Source organism: Mixophyes fleayi, chromosome 4 (assembly GCF_038048845.1).
Source record: "Mixophyes fleayi isolate aMixFle1 chromosome 4, aMixFle1.hap1, whole genome shotgun sequence".
NCBI classification, from domain to species: domain Eukaryota; kingdom Metazoa; phylum Chordata; class Amphibia; order Anura; family Limnodynastidae; genus Mixophyes; species Mixophyes fleayi.
The window spans coordinates 193,564,367-193,588,825 of record NC_134405.1 but is presented as its reverse complement, the minus strand read 5'-3'; the positions used below and the strand labels follow the sequence as shown (position 1 = coordinate 193,588,825).

The window sequence follows — 24,459 nt, the reverse complement described above, 5'->3', positions numbered from 1 at the left end:
AAAGAAAGTTGCTCCACCACAGACATCACAGGGCTAGTGAGGGATAGGAAGAGACAGAAGACAAAGGGAAGCAGTTTTGCTTGCCCTGGGTGGACCAATGATGCTGTGCATGCACTTGCATTGATGGGTTATTATAGAGGAGAACATTTGTGCACTCACCACACTGACAAAATCCACCAGTTTTGTCACCAGTAGGCCTCTACAAGCAATGCCTAACTTTGTCTTTGCCTCATGTTCCTGGATCTCAATATTTTTCATTCTATTGAAATTCACCTTGGATGACAGTCTTTGTCCTAAGTTCCTTTCATTCCCTTCCTGATCCTGTTGTAACTGGAGGACTGACAACAGCTCATTACAGTTTGGTGACTGTGAACATTACTTTTTATTTGGGATTGTGGTGATGTATCTAATTGTATTATAATGTCTTGTTGGATGTTTAACAATCCCTTACATCATTTTGTTTATCAACACTTTCTGTTCCAGCTTCTGTTGCTGCACCATATAACCTTCTATTCCAACTAGTTTTATCATCCTGCCTCCACATTTGCTCTTCTTTTCTCCCTCTGTTACCCCATCTGCCGGTCCTTTAAAAATCCCCTATTAGATTGTCAGTTGTCATGTTTTGATCATTTTAAAATATTTTGTTTACTTAAAGTATGCATTATAGGCAAAGAGATGCTGCAGATTCTGATCATTTTAGTTGGGCCCTCAAAATGGAATGTGGAAGGTAGGGTTGTGCTTTATCATACAGAATTCTACATAAAACCTCTTTTCTTCTCATAGCTATTATAATATCCCTTACTGAGAGACTTCTCCAGGACACTATATTTTGAGATCCTTGGTTTTATTAATATTATCCAATTATTTTAGGATTATAATTTAATTATTAAAAACATTTGTATGAATGATGAATGAAAAAGTGTCATGTACCCTTGGACTGACTATCACAGACCCTCCCACCCTGGCTTTCTAAAGCCTATTAACTCTTACTTTCTCTTTTTCTCATGTCTTGGATCTCCATCTCCTCTATTCTTTTCTTCCCACTTCTTTAGCTAGTGACTCCCCCCATCCCTCCCCATCTCTCTCCACTCTTTCCTTTCCTTCTCCTCTTTATTCATTCTCCCTTGATATTATATACTGTTTTGAATATGCTGTCTATGTTCTTTGGAAACTAAACAATGTTTTGATTCCCATGTAATGTCAGTTTCCCACTCTGTTATTCATCTGAAAAAAACCAATGAAATGTCTATTAAAAAAAAAAAGAAAAAGAAAAAGTGTCATGTAAGTGTATTTCCACCTTCTCCAATAATGACACATTCAGAGCATTGAAGTTATCATAAGTCACTTATTTATTATTACTATTATTATTTTATAATTACAAATAAAAATAAGTAACAGTGTACAAAAGAAGTTGAAATGCTTAAATAAGGAGGGAGTGAACAATAATGTAATTTAATGTGTCTTCCCCAATGGAGATACTCTTCATCAAGGCTTTGAGTGTATGGCTTTGGCAAGATGCCCCATACTCAAATTGTATCAGAAGAAGACACTCTGAATGTGGACATGCTTTAATAGGATGCCTTTCATCCCAGTGGGTGCTAATGGATCTGAAGAAAAGCCTTATTCCTAGTAATAGATTTCGAGTCTGATAAAATATTAAATAGAATTTAATGGAAGGCATAAATTGTCGACAAACTCATATGAATGGAGTGTCATTGAGCATGGTCCAAAATAGCCATTGTAGCCAATATTTAAAAAAATATATTGTTGTCTGACAACAGAGCATGCCAAATACAAGCATATATTTTACAGCATAAAAAACATTTGCTCATGCATTTTATATGCATTTCACATGCAGTATACAATAGCATGAATTTGTGCATGTGTCATGGAGCTTTTTCTACTCCTTTCAATAGCCTATTCATTTCAATGGGGTTTCAAAAATGAGCACATGAAGAAACTCCATTGAAATGAATGGCCTATTGAAATGAATGGTAAAAACTTAATATATTAAAAATAATTAAATAAAAACAGACAATGTGCTCCCCTCCTAAATTCTTCAACCAACCTCCGCACTAGTCTGCCTTGGCTGGTACCCACAACAAATATGGGGTCCTCCTTTTTTTAATGGCAACCAGCCCTAGGCTATATAGCCTGGGAGTCTCCCTATTTAATCAGGGGGCAATGAGTGTAGGGTCCCCCTACTCAAAAGAAAGCCAACCTTAGACTAGACATGGGGGGGCCAGAGTTATTAAGGCAAGCGAATTAAAAAAAGCAGTAAATTTGCACTTTGGCAAAACCATGTTGCATTGAAGGGTGAGTGTAAATTTAAAATGTGGGGACAGATTTAGAGTTAAAGTGGGGCATGTCCTAGATCAACTTTAAATTTCAGTGTAAATATAAAGCTATCAAAATTTGTGTGCTGCATGAAAAAGAAGCTAATAATTTCCTTAGGTGTAAAACAATAAACTAATTCGCACCCCTTGCATTGTAACATGGTTTATTGCTTTGCTTGCCTTAATGAATCAGGCCCGGGTTTCTACATGTAGTGCACAATCCCACTGAAAGGAATTAATAGAACACTGACATAAAAAGGAAAAATACAGAACACTGGTGTAACTGCTCTTGTTAACCTTTAGTAGTTATGTACACAGAGCTTCAATATAGAGCAATGGACTTTTTCAAGTGCAGTGACAATGCATTGCAACACAAATGCATGCAGTTACAAGTATGAAGGGAAAATGGTATGGACACAGAATTTAATGGATTTTATTTTTATATGGGCTTTCATGCTTTGCATTTCGCAAATTAGGCAAATTGTTGAAACACCAGTGGTTAAAAGCCCTAATACAGTGGGGACCACACAAGGCAGGTAGTGATTGTCCATCCTGCCAAAGGTGAGGAAAGTATGCATGTTTATCTATTAGTGTATGTATGGATATGTTTATATATTTATTATATGTAGTTCAATATGTGATTATATGTATGTGCACATGTATCTGTATGTTTTTTGTGTATGAACATGTTTGTATATGGGTATTATGAAAAAAAAATGTACCTAGCTATTTTACAGTATAACAATATTAGGAGTCAGTTCAGAGTACTGTGACCTGTGTGAAATTATTTGTCTTTTACTGAGGTCACAGTACTCTGAACTGCAGCCTTGTTTTTTTTATATGGTCGCGGAACTCCTCTGTGACTCCTAACATCCTTATATTTAACAACAGGAATAATTTATTCCAATGATCTTGCATCTCCGCGCACAGGACAAGCTCCACCTGCTCCCAGTGGATGAGCCTTATTACATGGGACTGGAGCCCGTTGGTGAAGTTTTTGATATAATGTTTAACAGCCACATGAAGAAAGAACCAGGGTCTTTTCTGCCAAGAGGGCAGCATTTGGTAGCAATTAGGGCAGAGGAAATCCTTCAGTTTGCTATGCCGCCCTCCATATAACAAATAATGTTGTACTTCTCATACACTGATAAGTGAACCTGCTGCCTTTTGTCAGCATCGGAGGATCAGGAATGATGGTAAATGACAGCAGATTAGCGTAATACAGATGAAGTGAGTCAAGCCAATATTTATTTAATATTCATGCCACATATACCACATGTGGCAAATGTGAACAAACAGTCAGGCCTCAGAAGAACTCCACCTAAACATGATTTATTTCTTAAAAGCCACAATTGTGTGTCTTATCTGCTTCTTTGGTCCTGATGGAGGCTCTCTCATGTGCACGTGGCTTCTATCAGTTCCCAGCGGTTGAATTTCTCTGGCTTTCAGTCAGAAGCAGTTTTCTGTGCCCACCCCTTAGGTTTATTGCCTAAATAGCATGTGCTCCAGTTAGAGAGAGGAGCCACCTTAGGAAAGTGTCATCTAAGCAGTAATGCAGCTTTAATATGTATGCTTCTCTGTAAATCTATGAAGTAGTGCAAGTAACATATTTATACATTTAGTGAGGATAATTAAATACTTTGTCCACCAGTATTACCTGTAACAGAAAGTGTTCCCGTACTATTTGCTTTTCCTCTATCATTCTCTGCAAAACATGTGTAGCTGCCTTCATCCAGAATTGTTACATTAACGATTTCCAGGCTCCCATCATCCCAGATAGATACCCTAGTAAGAAATGATAAATTAAGCAAACATGTATATTCCTTTAAAGTGACAGTTTCTAATGTATATTTACATTTTATTGAAACATTGTAGATGTATGAAAGATTTCACATATTTCACATAATGTATATAGTAGAGAATGTGCACACTTGTTTGTGTTAACTTTTTGAAACACTAGATGGCAGCAAAGTTAGCCACAACAATCCTGAAGCATGACAAACAGATGGGGGAAATGGACAAATTGTTAGTTTAGGCATTTTTAAGATGCCCACATAGGCAATGATTTTATGAATAGTAATTGAACAATCTCATTTACAAATTATCTTATCATTGATTGATTTATGCACACAAAGAATGATCTAAATGTGGAAAAACACACAGATACAATTGTTTTTAAGCTGTGGCTAACATTCACATTTATAAATCATCATTAGGATTACATTGAATAATTTTATGCAATATGTGATGTGACTGTACATGTTGTAATTGAATAACTGGATATGATTGAAAGATAATAGTTGAATTGGTGAAGAAAAAGTACAAATGGGACACAGTAAGGGGGAATTCAATTGGTGATGCATCTCTATAGGATGCAAGGGAAAAGGAGCCGATATTTTAGTAAAAACACAATGTGTCTCCGCAGACTAGTCCGGAGACACATCGCATCACCTTGCATTCAATTAAATTCCCCCCTAAGATTTAAACTGTTTTACCAGGAACAACGTACAGAGGAGAAAATTAATTATCTTTATAAATTTTTATTATTTTCTCAACAAACAAGTGTAAGCAACAAAAATAATGCATATTAACCAACACTGTCAAAGTAATAATTAACAAAAACTTTATATTACCAATTAGTTCAATAGAATGAACTAATGAAGTTGAATTTTATGTGTCTGTGCTTTTAAGAGAATGGATAAACACGTATTGCACAATACAGAAAACAACAAGTTATATAAGGGCCACATGTTCTTTATTTCACAATAGCAGACCAAGGACATATCTGCTCAAAAAAAGACTCTTATAAAAGACCCCTTATGGACATGTCACCTTAATGAAGATTAATGACAGAGACTTAGGGCTAGATTTACTAAGCTGCGGGTTTGAAAAAGTGGGGATGTTGCCTATAGCAACCAATCAGATTCTAGCTGTCATTTTGTAGAAGGTACTAAATAAATGACAGCTAGAATCTGATTGGTTGCTATAGGCAACATCCCCACTTTTTCAAACCCGCAGCTTAGTAAATCTAGCCCTTAGAGTGTCAGTAGTGAGGTAAGCTGGGAAGGTGTGGTTTTGGTAAAGATAATTAATGTTTTTGGCAATGATGAGTAACATTTTCTATAAGTAATGGCTGCAATTTTAGCACTTACAGCCATCTGAGCCTGGAGAGTAAAGAAGGGAGAAGTAAGGGGTGTTCTAATGTTGGCCGAGTACAGTAAACATGTAGACCTGCAGAAATATGCATTTAAACCTGAGGCTTATGTTTTGAACCTGCTACAGGGCAGGTGATGACTAGTCATAAACCAGGCACATATGCTGCCGATGTGGAGGTGGACACATCTCGAGATGTGTACAGCTCTGCATTTGGGTGCAAATTTGCTTTTTTTCTGTGCTTTTTATCTTTTAAGTCATTTACGCCCATTTTGCAAACTCCTCTGCATCAGCCTCAAATAGTCTAACTTCCTTCCAGACCATTTGAATAATTATAAAGGACCATAAACCATTGAATAGGTGCACCTAACTAAGCCCCCTATATAACTCCACATTTAGGGATGGTATATGTGGTTCCCATTGGCAGAGCCCACTTGCAGAAAATTGTTGTTTGATTTTATGTGAATTCCAGATTTGAGAGGCGATGGGGTACAGACATAAATAAATTGATTTTATTAGTGTACGTACAGTGGTGTGGAATGGGCATGTTAACACGTGTGCTAGGTTTAGAGGGGCAGAAGAATCCACCTTTTTCACATTTTAAGTTATTATTTTTTTATTTAGTATTGTTTTGTATGGTTTATCATTAGAGCAAGTACCTATATCTTAATCAATTACAATTAGTGGCAATGTCTGGACCTCGCAGGTTAAGTGTTTAAACACTTAACCTGACATTGCCACTTTAAATTAACTTTCATAGAAGTCGCGATGACAGTAGAGTGTAGTGCCGGACAGGTCTTCATTCGAAAACACTTGCGGTCAGCATTCTGCATCATCGGTGATGTAGACAGTCGCTTTTCAGGTAAGTCTATTAATATTGAGATTGCTTTTTAATACTTTCGGGGTTTTTTTGTAGGTCAGGTGGGTGTCATAATTGTGGTAATTGTGTTAGCGATTACCACCGATATATATATATATATATATATATATATATACACACACAAACACACACACACACGCACACACAAAGCCTTGGGCTTTCCTGCTGAGCCCAAGGCGTTATGTGTGTGTGTGTGTGTGTGTGTGTGTGTGTGTGTGTAAGTGTATATATATATATATATATATATATATATATATATATATATATATGTGATGATAATACAGCTGTGTAAATCCTTAATGTAATCAGATGATTGATATCTAGCGGCTGGAAACATCCAGATGCACCCTCCCTACATATAGTCTATAACAAGGTATGGCATTTAGCGACAATGGAAAAATTCACAGCTTATTTAAATAATAGATATCACAAGTTCACACAATCTTTTCACTACAGGTCAGCCTCTCAGAAGGACTCTACAGGTGGACTTTTAGATCTAGTTATGTAATGTTTCAGTTAATATTATTTCATATACGGTAAGTCAAATGATTATCAGTGTCTAGCACTGTTACTTTTCTGTGATAGAACATGAGGGACACCAAGCTTCAACCTCAGCCCCAAGACCTATATAACGCCCTTCATAACCCCTTATCCTCATTCCACATAATTCCCCAATCACTTAACACTTGCATATACTATACCAAAGCATTTTTTATACACTACTTATGAACATCCGAGTGTTCGTTTAGATAATTAATATTGTTAAACATGTTATTTCTGTTTACTATGTATGTTTGTATATGCTTTCACAACTGTTCTTTACAAGTTTCTAAAACCACAAATAAAGTGACATATTAAAATGTGTTTCTCTGGCTAAGAGGAAGTACAAAATTAAACTTCCATCGGCTGGTGCAAACTTCTGCTCCTCCGCAAACCTCACCATCTTGCTCCAAAAGCCTATGCTCTGTGACAGAAATCTAGGTGCACTTGTACAAACCGAGGCACAAGGCCTCATCCATAATGAGGCCCGCTGCTGTTCAGAGCCCTTTAAAGCCTAAAAGCAGTTGCATAAAATAAAGTAGTATTTTCCCTTTTAGTAGACCCCAACCCCAATCCCAATGGAAAAACAGAAATTATTTGTACTAACCGGGTATTGTTTATAAGAAGTTCTGTTCCTTTACTCCAGGAGAATTTGGGTTTTGGAGCAGCCTTTGGTTTACACTCTATAATGACACGACCTCCTTTTGCAGCTAAGATCTTCTTTCGCATAGGATTTAGTTCAAATGTTGGTGCTAAAGCTAAATATGAATTAATAAATATCAAGAAATGTACATAGTTAATGGAAAGGTTATGTATTCAGGGTGGTTACAGAGTGGTAAGGTGGTAAATAAGGAAAGCTGCTCAATCAATTTCCAAAATGTGCAAACAAAGTGCCTTCTGTTGGTACTGAGGCACAGGATGCACCTGAAATGCAGCCTATAGTATACTTAATACTTTCTGCGTGTCAGTGAGTACTGAAGATGTATTTAACAAAGAGCTTCTGGTCACTGATCTCTAGAATGACAGGAGTTCTAACTACACTGGTGATAAAATGTAATTATGTTCCTAGTGGGTATAAACAATAATACCAATCCCACTTTAGATTAAAAATTAAAGTACATAAAGAAAGTACACAATTACATGAGCCCAGCAAGCGTAAGTCACATTATTTTACTTCCATTCATGAGAATATTAAGAGAAAACTGTTATCTATTACTCTCTTTAAAATCTAGTGTGATCAGTGGTTGAAGTTGGGATGTCTACGGGTGTATGCAACACCACCAATTCTCCTACTGCCTTCAGTGTTAAATTATCAAATTCCATCCACTTGCATTCCCACTTACATTTTTCATACCACCACTATATTTCCTTACCACCTCTTCTATATTTCCAATTCAGCCACTGAGTGTGATTATATAAACATGTTTAATATGCTCTTGTCACAGGAAAACAGAGTCACTAACCAAGGATCTTTAGCTCAGCGTTTGCTTGAATAACACCATAGTGGTTTTCTGCTATACACTGATACATTCCAGCATGTGCCATAGTTAGTCCTCGAATTTTCAGTTCACCTTTACCATACTGAAAGAAAACAAATCAAATATTAACATTTTGCACATCAGAGTTTCAAATAACATCTCGCTAATCTGCATTAGATTGATCATCCCAATATACATGCAAACATAGTTGATAGATTAATCACTGATATATAACTGTTGATCATAATCCTTCATTTAAGATACAGTGGGAACCAATGCTGAGCGTAAGGAGTGTTGACAATTACCTTTAATTAGTAATATGATAGCTCCCACTTACATTTATCAATGATAAAATGTATGAGACGTGCTTTGCAAATAGCACTGCACGGTACTACTTAGAGAAACAAAAATCAGTAACTGATGCACACTTAAGATTGTTACAAACACTTAAGTGGGCTTTCAGATGTAAATGACCATAAAACAAAGCACACTGTACACCGCTACAAACACGACACAAATGTAATAAAAGGAGTGGAAACCATTAAGATATTTAAGTGTCAAGCACAGCCAATGGAAAAGCCACTGGAGAAGTTTATATCCATACAGATCTACCAGAGATCCAAAAGAGGAAACTTTCAAATGGGTGTAACAGAGGACTGTCCTTCCAAAAAACAGATAGTTAATGGGAGTATAATGTGAGAAAACTGTACTTTGCTGTGTATGCTTTGAGAAAAATGTTACTTACCTCAACCCTTTGATTAACAGGGTAGAAAGAAGTTGTCTCAGGGTAGGATGCGAACAGATCACTTACTCCTCACATCCAACCCTTGGATGACCTCTTCGGATAGGTGATTCCCCCTACTGCCCAGTGCCTAGGCCTCAACATGTGTTGTGATGCAGCAAGGGGGGTTTCAGCTACTTTTACACAGCTAAGCTTTTCCTACGTGAAACTGTCCCAGCTGGCTCAGAATCAGGGGAGGGCTGGCAAATTTTAACCCGGGGGGTATGACCTGACTCAGCAGCCTATTTTGATTGAAAAAAATACAGATGACCCAGTGACCCTGCCCAAGGAAGCACACTATGGGACCGGCCAAAGGGGCAGATGCCCCCCTGCCACCCAGCCCCTGCTCACAATGAATTATGGTGGATGTTACTTACTCTTACATTCTGAAGCTAATTTACAACTAGGAAAGAGACTTGCTATTTTGAAAAGGTTAAAAAAATAAATTCTTTGTAGTAGGGATAAAACTCATCTTCCAAAGAGTCAGTAACTGCATCCTTTCAGCCATTAGCCAGGTAAACCTGGTAAGTGTCCACATTAACCTTCTGATAAATATTTTGTGGGTCACTGACTGTGGATTATAATGAAATGTATGACATAATGTTCATTCTATGGTAGATTATAAGGAAAGTAGACTGTACAAAGACTTTTTGCAAAGGCCTAGTGAATTTATCACTTACCGCTTCTCCATTTTTTAGCCATCTAATTGTAGGTATTGGCTTCCCCTTAGCAATACATGGCCAATGCAAATCACTTCCTATATCCCGTTCTGTATCATTTATATGTTCTACCCATTCTGGCTGGGCTAAAAGGCAAAATAGAGAACAAGCAAAATGTCATATTCATAAAGTTGAGCAAATATATCAAGTATTATTATTCTAAAATAAAAGGTAAATTAATTACAAATGATTCAGTTGCAAATTGTAAATATACTAAACAGTGGCATAAATATAGGTATAACAATCAATGTGCAAATATCAGGAGAGGCGGGACTGGACGAGCAAGCGTAAGATGAGTACAGTAAGGGCGTATACACGTAAGTGTAGCACACCGCCAGAAAATGCAACCTAGTTTAGCCTGGACACATCTCCAGATTCACTTTTTAGGAGGCATTCTTTCTCAGGTTCCAGAGGCCTGGAGTAAAGATAGTGCTGATGGTAACAGCAGCAGCATTAATTAGCAACTTCTGATTATCTGTATATGTATTGAGTTCTCCTCCTGATACTATTTAATTCATTTACATTACAGTTATATTATGTCACTATTCAAATTTCTTATTTGTCATTACCATTTGGACTACTGCAGGAAATAAGATTCCTAGTGGTATTATAAAGCAGTAATTGACGGACGTGAATGTGTTTGCATTTAATTACATGCCTCTGCATTTGAACTATTCTTATCAGTATCGCTAAAATTTGTAAGACGGTAAGAAGACACTTAGGGCCGGAGTCATTTAGGAAAGTAAGGCAAAAAAAGAGTAAATGTTCTCCAGGACAAACCATGTTACAATGCAAGGGGTGCAAATTAGTTTATTATTTTGCATATAAGTTAAGTACTGGCTGTTTTTTCATGTAGCACACAAATACTTGGTAGCTTTATTTTTATGCTAAAATTTAAAGTTGATCTAGGACATGTCCTATCCCAATTATAAATCTGTCCCCACATTTTAAATTTACCTCCCCCTCAACATGGTTTTGCCCAGGTGCAAAGTTACTACTTTTTTATGTTGTGCACTCCTTAATGACTCCTATGTCATCAAGTTAAGCCGTGTTGATTCACGTGTTGGGACTACGCTCAATCCATTCTGCTGTGTGGTGTGGTTGAGGTTGGAGAACACTTAAAGCCAAATTCCACTGGTAAATAGCACAAAATGTTTTGAAAATTTTGCTCATACCTAATGCTGACCTTCTCACTATTGTCAATCCACCTCCTGATTATTTGATTCAATATGCATAAAAATTCCATTATTTACTAACGACATGCAAATGAATGGTACGTTTTAGCAATCAATACATTTGCTTCATTGTCTAACTTGCACTAGATCAATCAATGCTAATTTGCTGATGGTGCCACTATGAATTACTTCACATTTGTTATTTCTTAGTAAATAACCCCCAATGAATGTGAGTATTAATAAAATAGAACAAGTACAAGAGACACTGGGTCTCATGCGGAGGTGGATGTAATTCACCTCTGAAACTGATAGGTGATTTCACTTTGTAGAATGTACTAAATAAATGATAACTAGAATCTGATTGGTTGCTATAGGCAACATCACCACTTTTTCGAACCCGCAGCTTGATAAACTTACCCCCTGGCGTAGCCTGGCACAAATGCTACTGCAGAGCGTGATGCCTCTTAAGATGCCTATGTCTCAGCATATGGGAGCAAACACACTATTTTTATGTGCGACTTTTTAGAACTTATTTAACTCAGGAACATAGTTGAAGTCTCATAAAGATTCTTTATTATGGATGCACAGAGCTCACATGACAATATGGCAGTAAGCTCCAGATACAACTTTACACAGGTTTTTATAGGCTAACACAAAGAGTCATATCCTGACACAATGCCATTGGCTATCCCATGGTTACAAGACAAACTTATTAGCGTGGCTTCAAGCGATAGGTTCAAACTTAGTTACTGTTTACATATAAAGAATTCAAAATATAACTTAAGAAGTATTAAAAAAAAGTATACAAGTCCTTGGCTAAGAATTTGAACAGTGATAGAAAATTGTTTGGCATCCTGTTGAACAATCAACTCCACTGTCTCAAATAAACATAAACCTTATTTTTTCAGAAGACTTTGAATTTTCAGAAAATACCATTAGTTTGCTAATACCTACTGACGTATCATATCATATTTTCTCAAATATCATACTTACAGGAGTTATGCCTGATATGTAAGTTAAGGGAAACTTATGACGTGCTGTGTGGAGGTAAAATCATCTTTATAAGACATTCTAGTGAGAGGCTAGGGCCGGGACTTTCTAGTTCTGACATCACAGCTCTGGGTACATGTTAAAATGTCCTGTAATCCTAGGAGACTTGTTCACTTTTGGGGAGTCAATGCCATATTCAAGTGTCCCTTTTATTTCTTGTTTCTCCCAGCAATCAGAAAATGTATTATTCGTAAGTTTACCATTTTTGTGTTTTATTCCTTTTTATTTTGCAAGAAACTATTATACTATTATAATATTATAGCTTTGAATTTCTTTTGTTAATTGTTTTTATTTTAAGCATTGTGGATTTATTTTCCATATTAAATTACACTTAATAAGGCATCCTAAGTAAGAGTGTCAGCTCTTTACAAGGAACCTCGGTGGGGGCGTAATTGTTAAGGAAAAATTGATGTATGGCATAGACAGCGAAAGTTTTAATCATTTTAAACAGACCAGGTAATTGTTTTTGATTAACCCTTTGTCACACACATGTCATGTAGGCTCAGGTGAGTCGTGGATCATGACAACCACCAATAAATACTTTGCGGTTCTTGCTTTGGCATCAATCCACCTTTCCAAAACCACAGAAAGCAGGATTATACACATATGTAATAAAATCTGCATTTCAAATTGATAACACAGGTCTTTTGCTAGTTTGCACTGTCTTAAATTAATTGCATAAAATGTGTAGAAATAGTATGGGTGGCACATTTTTAAAAACAAACAACCTAGGACATCAAATGAGGGTAGCCCTGAGTTTACTGAAGCCAGGATCATAAGATCTGGGAATTATAACCTTCCCCCCGCCAACCCCCTTTTGAACATCTTAATGCTTTCTGTGGTGTACAGTGTTATTGTGTGGTGAAAATCAGACAATGACTAATCATTAGAAAGAAAGGACTAGGTACACATGTGTATGTTCAGGTCAGGGAGACAGGTGCACTTGGGGGAATAAGTATCCTTTTTATTTCACAAGTTTTATTGTTTAAATATGACCCTTACAGCATATCAATCTAACTTTTTCCATGACATGGACACAAAAGGATTATTTAAAAACATGATGCATAAACCTTTGAAGCCAAATAGACCTTTGCTTTTATAAGATAGTAAGCTCTTTTATCATGTTATCATTCCTATTTTCTCCATGTTATATAAATATTACAATTATGTAATAATGATGATACCCTGTATGTTATGCACTGTTTATTCTGTAAATTGGTTGTTTATAAAGAATAGTAGTAGTAAGAAGAATTAGTTTGATTTGCACTAGACTAGACATTTCCAAGCTTTTTTATGTTTATGAATGTCAATGCTCTAGTTTCCCAAAGAACTTCAGTTTACCTGAGAAATTGCTTGTAGTGTTTTGGGTGTCAGGATCCCAGTAATACAAAGTAATGTGTCCAAGGTCACAAAGAATTATGATCAGAATCCAAGTGCAGACTGCAGCAACTCTCTCTCTTTGTAGTAGAGTCAGTGACCTTAGCCATTAAACTAATCTTACTCGACTCTGTACTACTCAATATTAAATCAACTAGTCCTGTCACACAGCCACTATTTTCATTTACTAAATTATTTTTTTTTAGAATGTTTTAAAAAAAAATCCTGTCATCTGCTTACCTTGCACATAAACATATGCTCTGTGTGAATCCTTCCCCTTAATATTCTCAGCCTCACACTCATATGTTCCTTCATCTTCGGGCTGTATATTGAAAATCTTAAGCACGGTGCCTGGTTGATTAATTTCAGCTGTAGTAGGTATTGGTTCATTGTGCTTGCGCCATTTTATTACTGGAACCGGACTGAATGTACAGAAAGAACATTGTCATTTTGTGAAGCGAATATAACAATTTTATACTTTATTTTTTTATTAACCATTAAAAAAAATAATAATATAGCTGTAGATTTACAATTGCAGCAAAGTTCCTCTTTGGAGAGGCACACAAAGAATCTACTCATTTTTTTTAAAATGTTTCTAATTTTGTTTTTCATTGACTGGGCAATGCAATATATTCATATTGACAGTAGAATGGCTTGATCAATCATGATATCATGATTGATGATGTAACATAGGATGTGCTGAAAGGTTTAATTAAATTTCTTCACTCCCCTGGAGCAGACGCTGTTCTGTTTCATTCTGTAGTAAGTGTTTATTTGTTGAGGTTCTGTGTTTTTATTTTGCTTGTATTGTACATGATAATGATTTTGCTATAAAGGGGATACCCTGCCGGCACTATGTCAGTAGAGGTGTGGCATTTTTTTAGAATTCAGAGTATTAATTGATTACTGCAGTACTTACTTTCCTAATGCAAAACACTCCAGTGTCACATTCTGCTCTTTCAAAGCATAAATATCTGTGAATGCAACTTGTATATCCGCTGCATAGCGTTTCGCAGCTAAAATACAAAGATATTAACAAAATTCAAAATGTAACAAGTACAAATGTTCCAATTTATATTAACTTATCAGTCTCTACATCATGTTATCTATGGCCATATGTATTGATCTGAAAGGAAATTATTACAAAAAATGTTTGTAAGAAATAGATTTGCTTTCACATGTTTCAGGTACATTTAGGTACTATGGGTTATGAGCTAATGTTCACGATGGTGTCAAAGATCTGTCATTGTGGTTAGGTATCCATTGCTGTTATATTTATATAAGACAAAGAATATAGTTTCTCAGCTCTTTGACATGCTTATACTGGGCTAGGTGAACCTAGGCAGTTGCCTAAGGCAGCAATGGTTAGGGGGAGCCTAAAGCTCTGAATGAGCGACATAAAGTCACATATTATGCTGCCCACTGAAATGAAGCTGGCAGCTTCTTACACACTTTCTCCATATGATAAATATGCCCATTAGAGAGAATGTTGACGAAAATAGTCAAATATTACATATTTTCATATTTGACATATTTTCTCCTTATTTCAGGTTTGAAAATATTGCTTATCATGTAAGGTTAATCTTTTAAACCCTACATATGAAAACATATCTATATAAAGAAAATCATATCTAAATAAAGAAACTTGGAATGTAAATCTGGTGGTGTCTTGCCAATAAGAATGAGGAGGAACATTATTCTAGAAATTGATCTGATCCATTAGCTGAATCCTTCACTTTATTGACTAAAATTGTAAAACCAATGAGCTGCAACTGACTTTCACCCCTCGTCACACTACAACAGGTGATCATTACACATTACACCCAGTTTCCATAGGTTTGACAGAGGAGCAGCTGGAACAATTCGGTCTCGTACAGTCAGACAACTTTGCATCTTTGGTTTGGGTAATAGGATCCATGACTCAATCATGTTGCCTAAAATGAATTATATGTCTGTGTGGTAGTAGAAAGTAGTGTTCTCAGTGTCAGATAGCTCACCTTGATACTTGAATTTAAATAACAATATGGCTATTAGAACACAGAGGAATTATGTGACCATGTAAAATGACTTTTATACAGAAATCAAAGATCACTTTAAAATCCCTAATCCCAATTAACACTGAAGAGATGACATCAGAACTCACTGCTTACACAAATATTATTTACAAGAGATTGTACAAATTTTAACATCACTTATTTGTATTATATGAAAATAATACAAATGTTTACGACAACAATATACAGTACATTAAATTTTTATCAGATGTTTCATAACTTAACTCCAAATATTTAATGAAACTAATATAATTAAGAACTATACACTGACATAGTATGCCAGATAATGGCAAAAAGTTTTTGGTACTTACTTTCAGGCTGTGGCAAAAGCGAAGTATATCTGCTGAACACACTTTTTGTAATTGAAGGGCTGGATACAAAACAGGAGTAATTGCCCCTGTCAGATTGTTCTACTTTTGCGATATAGAGATTTCCATTTGCCTGGGTAACAAATCTTTGTTTATTCATAGAAATAAAGTTTGGAAATTCATTTATAATCCATCTGTAATTAAGATCATCTGTGTGTGGGGAAAAAATGGTTATGAAAACAATGTTAAAATAATTTGATCTAAAAAATTAAAGAAACATTTAATTAAACATAACCATAAACATAAACACATACATATACTTTGTTTGACTAAAACAAACATTGACTAGAGGGTCAAAGAAGTACCATTAAAAAGTAAAAACACTATTCAAACTAGACATTTACAAATAGGCAAAACAAAATAGTGACAAATGAACAATTTCAGATAGATGAGATAACTTTAGTGTGCAGTCTGTAGTGCACAGTGGTAGAGCTGTCACTACATGTTATAGCTATATCTATTTAATTAATTGGAAAAGTGTTAGAAAAGAAAATTATTGAAGAGCCAGAGCTAAAACCTGCAGTAAATATTCCCTATCCATACACCAGAGCAGCATTAAACAATTGTGTAACTCTTTTAGTATTGATGTCCCCAATATCAATAAATTGCCCCGGTGGAATTCAAACAATCACTACTCTTGTTGCACTATGCTTGCCCCTGTATATGTGGTACAAAAGAGCAGTCAGGTTAAGCACTGTTCATATTTTCAACCTCCCTGTCCCCTCCCTCGTTAAATTGACCTATTTTTGGTTTCTTGGAGACAACATCTGATTTTACTTTAATAAAGCTCCCCTTAAGTGAGGTCACGTTACCTACGCTTCAACAAGTGTTGTTTATCAACGCTCATGTGTACAGTACATAGCAAAGATTATGCATGAACTTGCAGTGATTTTTTTTGACTATTTTCTTTCCCTCTCATTAAAGTTTATTTTTTAACAAAAATGGTTATTTTACAGATAAAAATCAATAAATGGAAATAGGGAATAGTTTTAGAGTTTAGAGATGTCGGTTACAAGTTTAGCTTAGAGATGAATATACAAATTTCTATGGTATATTCGTCTTGTTACTCATTTGGCTTCGGAATTGTGCACATTTCACCTTTGGCCATAAATTTTCCACAACGAATTCCTGTTATCATTTTTGTTCACCCCAAACTTCTGCTTATTGTTTCTGGTTCATGTTATGACATTTACCATTTAGCTTGGCAAAATACGGACCACCATATAAAAGGCTGAGCCACACTAATTAAAGCTGTGAGAAGGCAATGTTTTTAGACAGACAGATATACAAAGAGTGAGAACCAAAGAGTGAAAATGAGAGGAAAACAGTATTAAAGAGAATAAAAAAGAGAAAAAGAAGGAAACAGAGAAGTAGGAAAAGAGAAACCATAGAAATTGCAAACCTAATTTCTAGCCTGATGGTTGAAATACTACACTGACAATTGTGCCTGATGCAATCATGCTATTTGTTATTTTAGTCCCTGTTATTGAGACAGAGAGTGGTCATGTTGGCATGCAAAAAGAAGCCTCTCTAAAGTGCAAACATTTGTCTCCCAGGTGTGACGCTGTCACTAGCACTGTTGTTTCCTAGTGACACATCGGTTGATGAAGGAGTCATAGGCATTAGTGATGCCTACTATGTTTCTATTGACCACTGTTCCCATTGATCCTAGCATTGATTCTAGCATTGCAGATCCATCTCCACCATTTCGCCCTCTCATATACCCCTCAGCACAGATGGGTGCCCTTGGTGATCCTGCCCCTTTCTAAAAAAGATGACAACACTTCTGGTGTTGAGGCTCCCTTCTGTGTGGGTGTGCCAACAAAGTATGCACAGTGCATTGGAGCCAAGAGACATATGACTAAAATAGAAAGGAAGTAGTATTATTTTTACATTCATTGATGATCAGTCAATGTGCAAAAATGTCTACCTGCTACAGAGCAAGGATGACGTATCATAGAAACTTGAAGCATATAATGCTAAAGTAAGCAACTAGTTTGTCAGGATGCCCAAGATACTAAGTGCAAATAATAGGCTGGAATACCTAAATGGTAAAAAGGTACAGCAGAGAGAAGGTTCTGTACTTTAGGAAAGCGGTTGGAGGATGCTCTTTGATGCAGATATGTCAGTGACACATGGGTGACGAAATCATGACAACCTGTTATCCTGAAAATAATAAGGCTACAGGGAAAACTTCATATGAACAGCGGACAAAAAGAAGCCTGATCTGCAGCATACTAGAATATTTGGGCGCAAGGCCTATGTACATGTTCTGAAAGAAAATTATGGGAAACTCAGAAAAAGAACTTCTGGTAGGCGAAAATTACAGCCAAACAGGATACACAATTTTGCACCAAGTCAACTAGCAACAATTAGCATAAGCATGGTGATTGACAAAGACTGTGTAACTCAAATTTCATGACATTTTACAATAGTTCAGCATGACCAACAAGGTCAGAGACACAGGAAAACAGGAAAATCTACATTGAAATTTAATTAGTAGAGCCAGCTATCCAAGACCAGTAAGAAGGTCCACAAGAAACTTCTACAATGTCAAGACATCTGGAAAGTGTTCCACATTATTGCTGCTTACAGACTGCTCACTTTTTTTCTTCAGTTGGTGGTAAAATCGTTAATGATATCTCATCGGGAGAAATTTTTTGTAGTGTGTAGCTTTAGTTGTGTATTGGAGATACATGTACTGAATTAGTGAATGATGTTTAATCTCTTCATTTATTTCATTTGATACAGGTAACTGCAACTGTAAAATATTTAGGAAGTTCAGGAGCAAAGAAATTTCTATACCAGGTGAAATGAATGTTGAAACATCTTAGTGATTCACACTTTAGCAAAGCAAAATCTTAATGAATGTACATACACAAGTTGAACAGGTGGTGTTAACTTTCATATTTTCCGCTTATGCAAATCCCCATATATTCAGATAGCAGGGATCTACAGTAGCCATTAAAGCAGAGCCACAAACAAATAAATGTAAATTTCTAATTGTAGTTATCATCACCTGGGAAGTGTGGAGGTGGGTCACAGATCAGCATTACTCCAGTTCCTTCCTTCACTTTCACTTCAGGACGCTCTTCCGCAGGAAAAGGATCAAGGTCTAAATAAAATTAAATGTATTATATAGATGGGAAATAAATCACACAAAAAATGCATCTCAATATTATCATAGGTTAAAACTGACCTAAAGATATACTGTATAGTGTCATAGTTGCAGTGCGGTAAACCATATGTGTCTCAATGGCCCACCCTTTCATTTAGCAATGTGATTCAGCAACAAGCTTCAGTTGCAAATTTCCCTGTTGATAAAGCCTCTCATTTTCACAATTGGTTGTCCATACAAACAAAAGATATACAGACAATCATACCCAGCATGCAAATCATGCAACTGTCTCAGTTGTTATTCCCTTTCACTCTGACTATGCTTGAGTTTACACTTCTGCTATGCGACTGAGTGTGGCTAATTTCTGAGAGAAGACTATGAAACACGGTGTGAGAGTATTAGCTGCACAGAGTTAGGAAGTGAGCTTGAAAGAGACACAACAGAGATGGATGATGCTGAACTGTCCTGTCAAGGAGTCGAGCAGTATGAGCTGTGAGTAGTGAGTCTGCACTTTTTAGCTTAATAAGTGTGACCAGGGACAAAAAGAAGTGTATCATGCCCAGTATGAGAGAGAAAGATGCAGAGACCACAACCATCTTAAAGGCAGAGACAAGAGACTGAGTGGCAGAACACTCACATGAGAACACAGCTCCTGTCCCCAGTCTTGCAATATGTGAAATATTGCCAAGTAACTAAAAGCTGTGCTGGAGTGTAAATTGTTGTAGATGAAAATAAAGCCACCTAATTTATTTCCATCAAATATGTCGATATGCAGTTTATAGATCCTATTTTTTTTTAAATATTTTTATTTATATCAACATGAATGAGTATAGAACAATAAAAGAAAAAAAATATAGCATAGTGACATCATTCTGGGACACATAACAATACATACGTTACAAAATAGAAAGCAGAAATAAAAATGAAAACACTTGTCTCAGAAACACAATAAACAAACACAAAAAACACTGTTGCTAGGTTTTTAGTAAATGGTAAGGATAGGATGTGTGGGGAAAGGGTAGGGAGATAAAAAAGAGAAAGTAAGTGGCAAAAGAGAGAAAAAAAATAGAAGAAAAAGTAAGGTATCTGGTGGGAAGAAGAATCTAGACCCCAGGTTGGCCTGCCCGACAAAGGACCTACAAAAGAGGAAAGTGATGTGGAGAAAGAGAGAAGACGCATGCCCCTATGAGATAGAGAGCCATGGGAAGAAAAGTATACAAAGATTGAGAAGGAGAAGCTGGCATGGTTACTGATACCCAGGTAAAGAGGGTTGGTAAAATGTGTACCATGGATTCTATATCTGATGGAAATTGATAATCTTATCATGAAGCAGCCATAAAGGTAATATATCAGGTACGAAACACTACCACTGTGGATAGCGGGAGAGCTTCCAGTCCTTAGCTATCTGGAGGCGAGCTGCAGCACAAACATGTTGCAATAATTTGTCAGCATGTTTAGAAAAGCGTTTTCACTGGGTAACAGAGCAGCAAACCATGGGATCCAAAGCCACTCGAGTGCTCAAAATCTGGGTGAGGAGGTCAGCAACCTGGTCTCCGAGAGTGGAGACAAGGGGACACCATTTATGATAAAAAGAACCCACAGTCTCACACTCCCACCAGCACATGATAGAAGTCAAGAATTGTTAGACTTCTTGAGGCAAGACCGTTTAATACGGAGCTTCTTGCCATTCCATATAGTTCCTATTTTATGGTTTGCAGTATATATTACTTTTTGCTCCAAAGTAAGGAGCCATTTCCATTATAACTGTCTTCTGGAAGAATTGCCAATCACTTCAAATTGCAACTAATTTTATCCTTAAACATTACACTGAATGGCAAAACAACAATTTAATCCTCTTCTAATGCAGGCAGGTCCAATCTGCTACTATATATATATAGCTGCAAAGGTACAAACGATTGGTTACATAGGAACACTGTGATGCAAAATTTCAAAAGCTAAAAAACACAAATGGGAGTGCACAACACTAGAGCAGATCAAATGACCACAATGGTAATCCCTAGAGTGCATCTACTTGTCTACTCATCAGGATGTTACATGTAACTCAGTCAAATCAGTACATTTAGTTCACGTGGGACCACTGTAATAGCTTACTATATCAGGAAGATAATGAACCACATAAAAGATGCCTTCTCCGTAGATAGATCTAATAGTCAAGAGCACAAGTGTAAAAAAGAACACTGACTGAGATTTAAAGGAACTTTTATACATGTGTTGTGCTGTGTAGAAAACCAGTTACTATAGAAACCTTTTTATCTACACTAGGGTCATGCACTATTTTTGTGGTTGCCTCTTAGTTGCTGGATCTTCTAAAGCTTTTGTAATTGGAATAGCAGTACTAATGATGATGAACAGACTAGAATTCAATCAAACTTTAAAACAAATAATTTCGTAATTTTCATAAAGGCAAAATTCGGCATGTTGGGTTTGAAAATATATATTTTTTAACACAACACACTGGGTTTTAACTTTAATAATCCACTGATGCCACCAAAAAATCTCATCCACTCTCTAATCATCTCCCACCTGGATTACTGCAACCTCCCCTTTAATGGCCTTTCCAGCACCCGTCTCGCTTCACTTCAGTCCCTGCTAAACGCTGCAGCCTGACTTATCTTCCTGCCAGTCCTTATCTGCCTCCCCTCTTTGTCAAGCTCTACATTGGTTCCCCCTCCGCTTCAGAATCAGCTTCAAACTCCTCACCCTTACCTACAAAGCTCTCTCTAACTCCACTGCTCCTTATCTCTTCAACCTAATCTCCGCTCATACTCCTCCTCGCCCTCTAAGATCTTCTAACGACCGCCGCATCACCTCCCATCTGGTCCCAACCTCTCATTCCTGTAGTCAAGATTTCTCTTATGCCGCCTGTCACGAACGGCCAGCCAGTCTCAGATACAGCAATCTGAACAGCTGGCCATGACTGGAGTCACTTACTAATGAATCCACCTTTTCTGCCACCACAAAGAATTTACTATGGCGTCCTTGCATTCACCAAAACCACCTATTAATGTTTCACACTTAAATCACATACACATGTAGCATGAGTCTTACTGGCTTCATAAATTCCTGGAGAATCACGGAGAATATGCTAGATTAAATTTATTTAATCCGAAGAATATTTCCGAGGCTTAATTACAAAACAGTTAATAACAAGACATACAAGATAAATTGTACAAATTAGTTTCAGAAATAAAATAGGAAATAAATCCAGAATCACTAACTTAATAGTTAAGATATGGCATGTGAGGAGTAGAAGGATGGCACACTTTCACCTTTGACAGGGCCCCTCTTAGAAAGTGCACACGTTATTGTCTAAGACAGAAGATTTTAAATCTTTTTCCACACAGCTCTCACCCCCAACTTTGGAGGTTAGCTGTCAATCAGGTCAGATTGATTTCCAGAATGTCACAGGGCTTTTGAAGTGAGTTAGGGATGTCCAGAGATTTGAAATGTTCACAGGGCCTGAGTTCTCACCTCTGCTATTTCAAAAAACTCCTCAGAGTGGCTTATTTGTCCCCGGGCCTGGCTAATTTCAAAAGACTATTGACACTTGCATAAGTTCAGACTCATGTCATTTAGCAAAGCACACATTGAGATTAAATTACAATGTTACATACAATATACATTATCATACTTGAATATTAAGGCAAAATAACAATAATACATAATTGTCACACCGCCCCCTTCTTTGGAACAAACTCCTCTGTTCTATCAGGCTGTCCATCAGCCCGCCTTACTTCAACTGCTCCCTTAAAACCCATCTGATCAGACTAGCCTATCCTTCCTCCATCTAACATAGCCCTCCATTAACCCTCTTTACCATCCTTCTTCACTCACCATACTTTACGTCCCCCTCACTCTTTCTCTGCTCCTTCTTACTCATATTCATCTATCCTCTTGTAGTTTTTGTCTCCTCACCCTATCTTCCCTCTCTCTGTCTCTGTCAGCCTCTCCCTCCCTTAGATTGTAAGCTCCCTTGAGCAGGGCCCTATATCCTCATGTCCTCTTCCTCCTCAGAAAATACTTGTTTTTTACATTTTTCTTCAATTAATTACTACTAACGAATTAGAGTAAAAAATGTTGTGGCTTTTTTAACTCTACCATACTTTTCAGCATGGCCCTTATTGTTAAGCGTATGTGTATTACACTTAAGCTTACCAATAAGTTTAAGAGTAGTACAGTATATGCCGTTCTAGCATTTATTTTAGGCAAGCAGAACACCTCTTTCTGTTGTGTTGGTCTCCTGCACCATGCAGTGTGAATGTTATCTAAATGTCATAGTAAATGCACTAAGAAACAAGCCAAATAAAAAATGGTGAGCTGTCTTTCAAGTAGTTAAGGACATAGGCTAGTAATGTAACAACCGGACTATTATGAAAATAAACATGACTGGTAACAGGTACAGTGTGAGGTTTTAATGAAGTAATGGGTATTTGAAAATATGGGCAGTGTGTTATTTAACGTTTAATATTTTACGCCTCGTTGTTTTTAAATGCTTTAAAATTGCATATAGAATTGCTTACATCCAAAGTTTAAGTTGGCTTCATTACTTCTTATCGTTCCGTACTCATTCGTGACTATGCAGACATATTTCCCAGAATCTTTTGACTTCTCTGGATTGTTGATAACAAGGTTACCTCCTATCATGCTGTATCGTGGATTTAGAAGATCAATGTCCCAGTTATTCTGTCTCCACCTAGAAACATATTTTAAACATACATTTTAATATCAGGTAATATAACCCAAAATATTCTATGAAATGTTTTCCAGCGCTTTGAAATTATACATGTATGTAAACATGTTAATCCACTTTATGCAGCCCTTAAAAGGACCTTTTATGTTTCATCTCAAGAATATTTTCATAGTACCTTTTGCTCAATGTATCATGAACTAATCCAGTTCCATTCTAAAGCAGAAGTTCCTAACATTATGAATGTATTTTGCCATTAACCAAGATGGCTGATCCTGACACCTCTCATCTTTCATCAGTTGGCATCAACCCTAACCAAAGTTTGATTCAATTCTGCCTCTTTATGTGCATGTCTCCATTCCTTACTACTATGACCACTTCTAGTCTCCTTTACTGTGTACTGACTCTTGAATATTACTTTGAATATAGCATGTCTCCTTACCTGTGCACTGACTCCTCACAACTACAACTTTGGCTGTCTATTCAAATGCTTAACTTATCAGTTCCTGACCCCGGCTTATTGTTGTTTTTCTGAACTTGCCACAGCCACTGTGCTATAACCCTTGAAGTATTTGATTCAGTCACACTTCTGATGCAGAACATTCATGAGCAGTGTCACTTTATCTGAGCCATTTGAACTAAGATAAATAAACTGCAGAGCCAGGCTACTAACCAACAGAACCAGATTGTGCAACAGTAAAACACAGAGTGGCCCTGCAGCT

The 24,459-nt window shown here is 36.7% G+C and overlaps 1 protein-coding gene across 2 annotated transcripts in view; it reads right to left on the bottom strand.

Annotated features, from left to right (window-relative positions):
- CNTN1 (contactin 1) overlaps positions 1-24,459 on the bottom strand; it is a 137,772-nt gene that overhangs the window by 33,403 nt on the left and 79,910 nt on the right. For both annotated transcript variants that reach the window (XM_075209055.1, XM_075209056.1), the window contains 9 exons: positions 23,571-23,743; positions 18,931-19,026; positions 15,855-16,061; positions 14,409-14,505; positions 13,730-13,911; positions 9,849-9,973; positions 8,373-8,490; positions 7,517-7,667; positions 3,994-4,121 (listed from right to left, as the gene is read on the bottom strand). In XM_075209055.1, the coding sequence (XP_075065156.1) occupies positions 3,994-4,121; positions 7,517-7,667; positions 8,373-8,490; positions 9,849-9,973; positions 13,730-13,911; positions 14,409-14,505; positions 15,855-16,061; positions 18,931-19,026; positions 23,571-23,743 (1,277 nt within the window). The remainder of the gene's footprint in view (positions 1-3,993; positions 4,122-7,516; positions 7,668-8,372; positions 8,491-9,848; positions 9,974-13,729; positions 13,912-14,408; positions 14,506-15,854; positions 16,062-18,930; positions 19,027-23,570; positions 23,744-24,459) is intronic.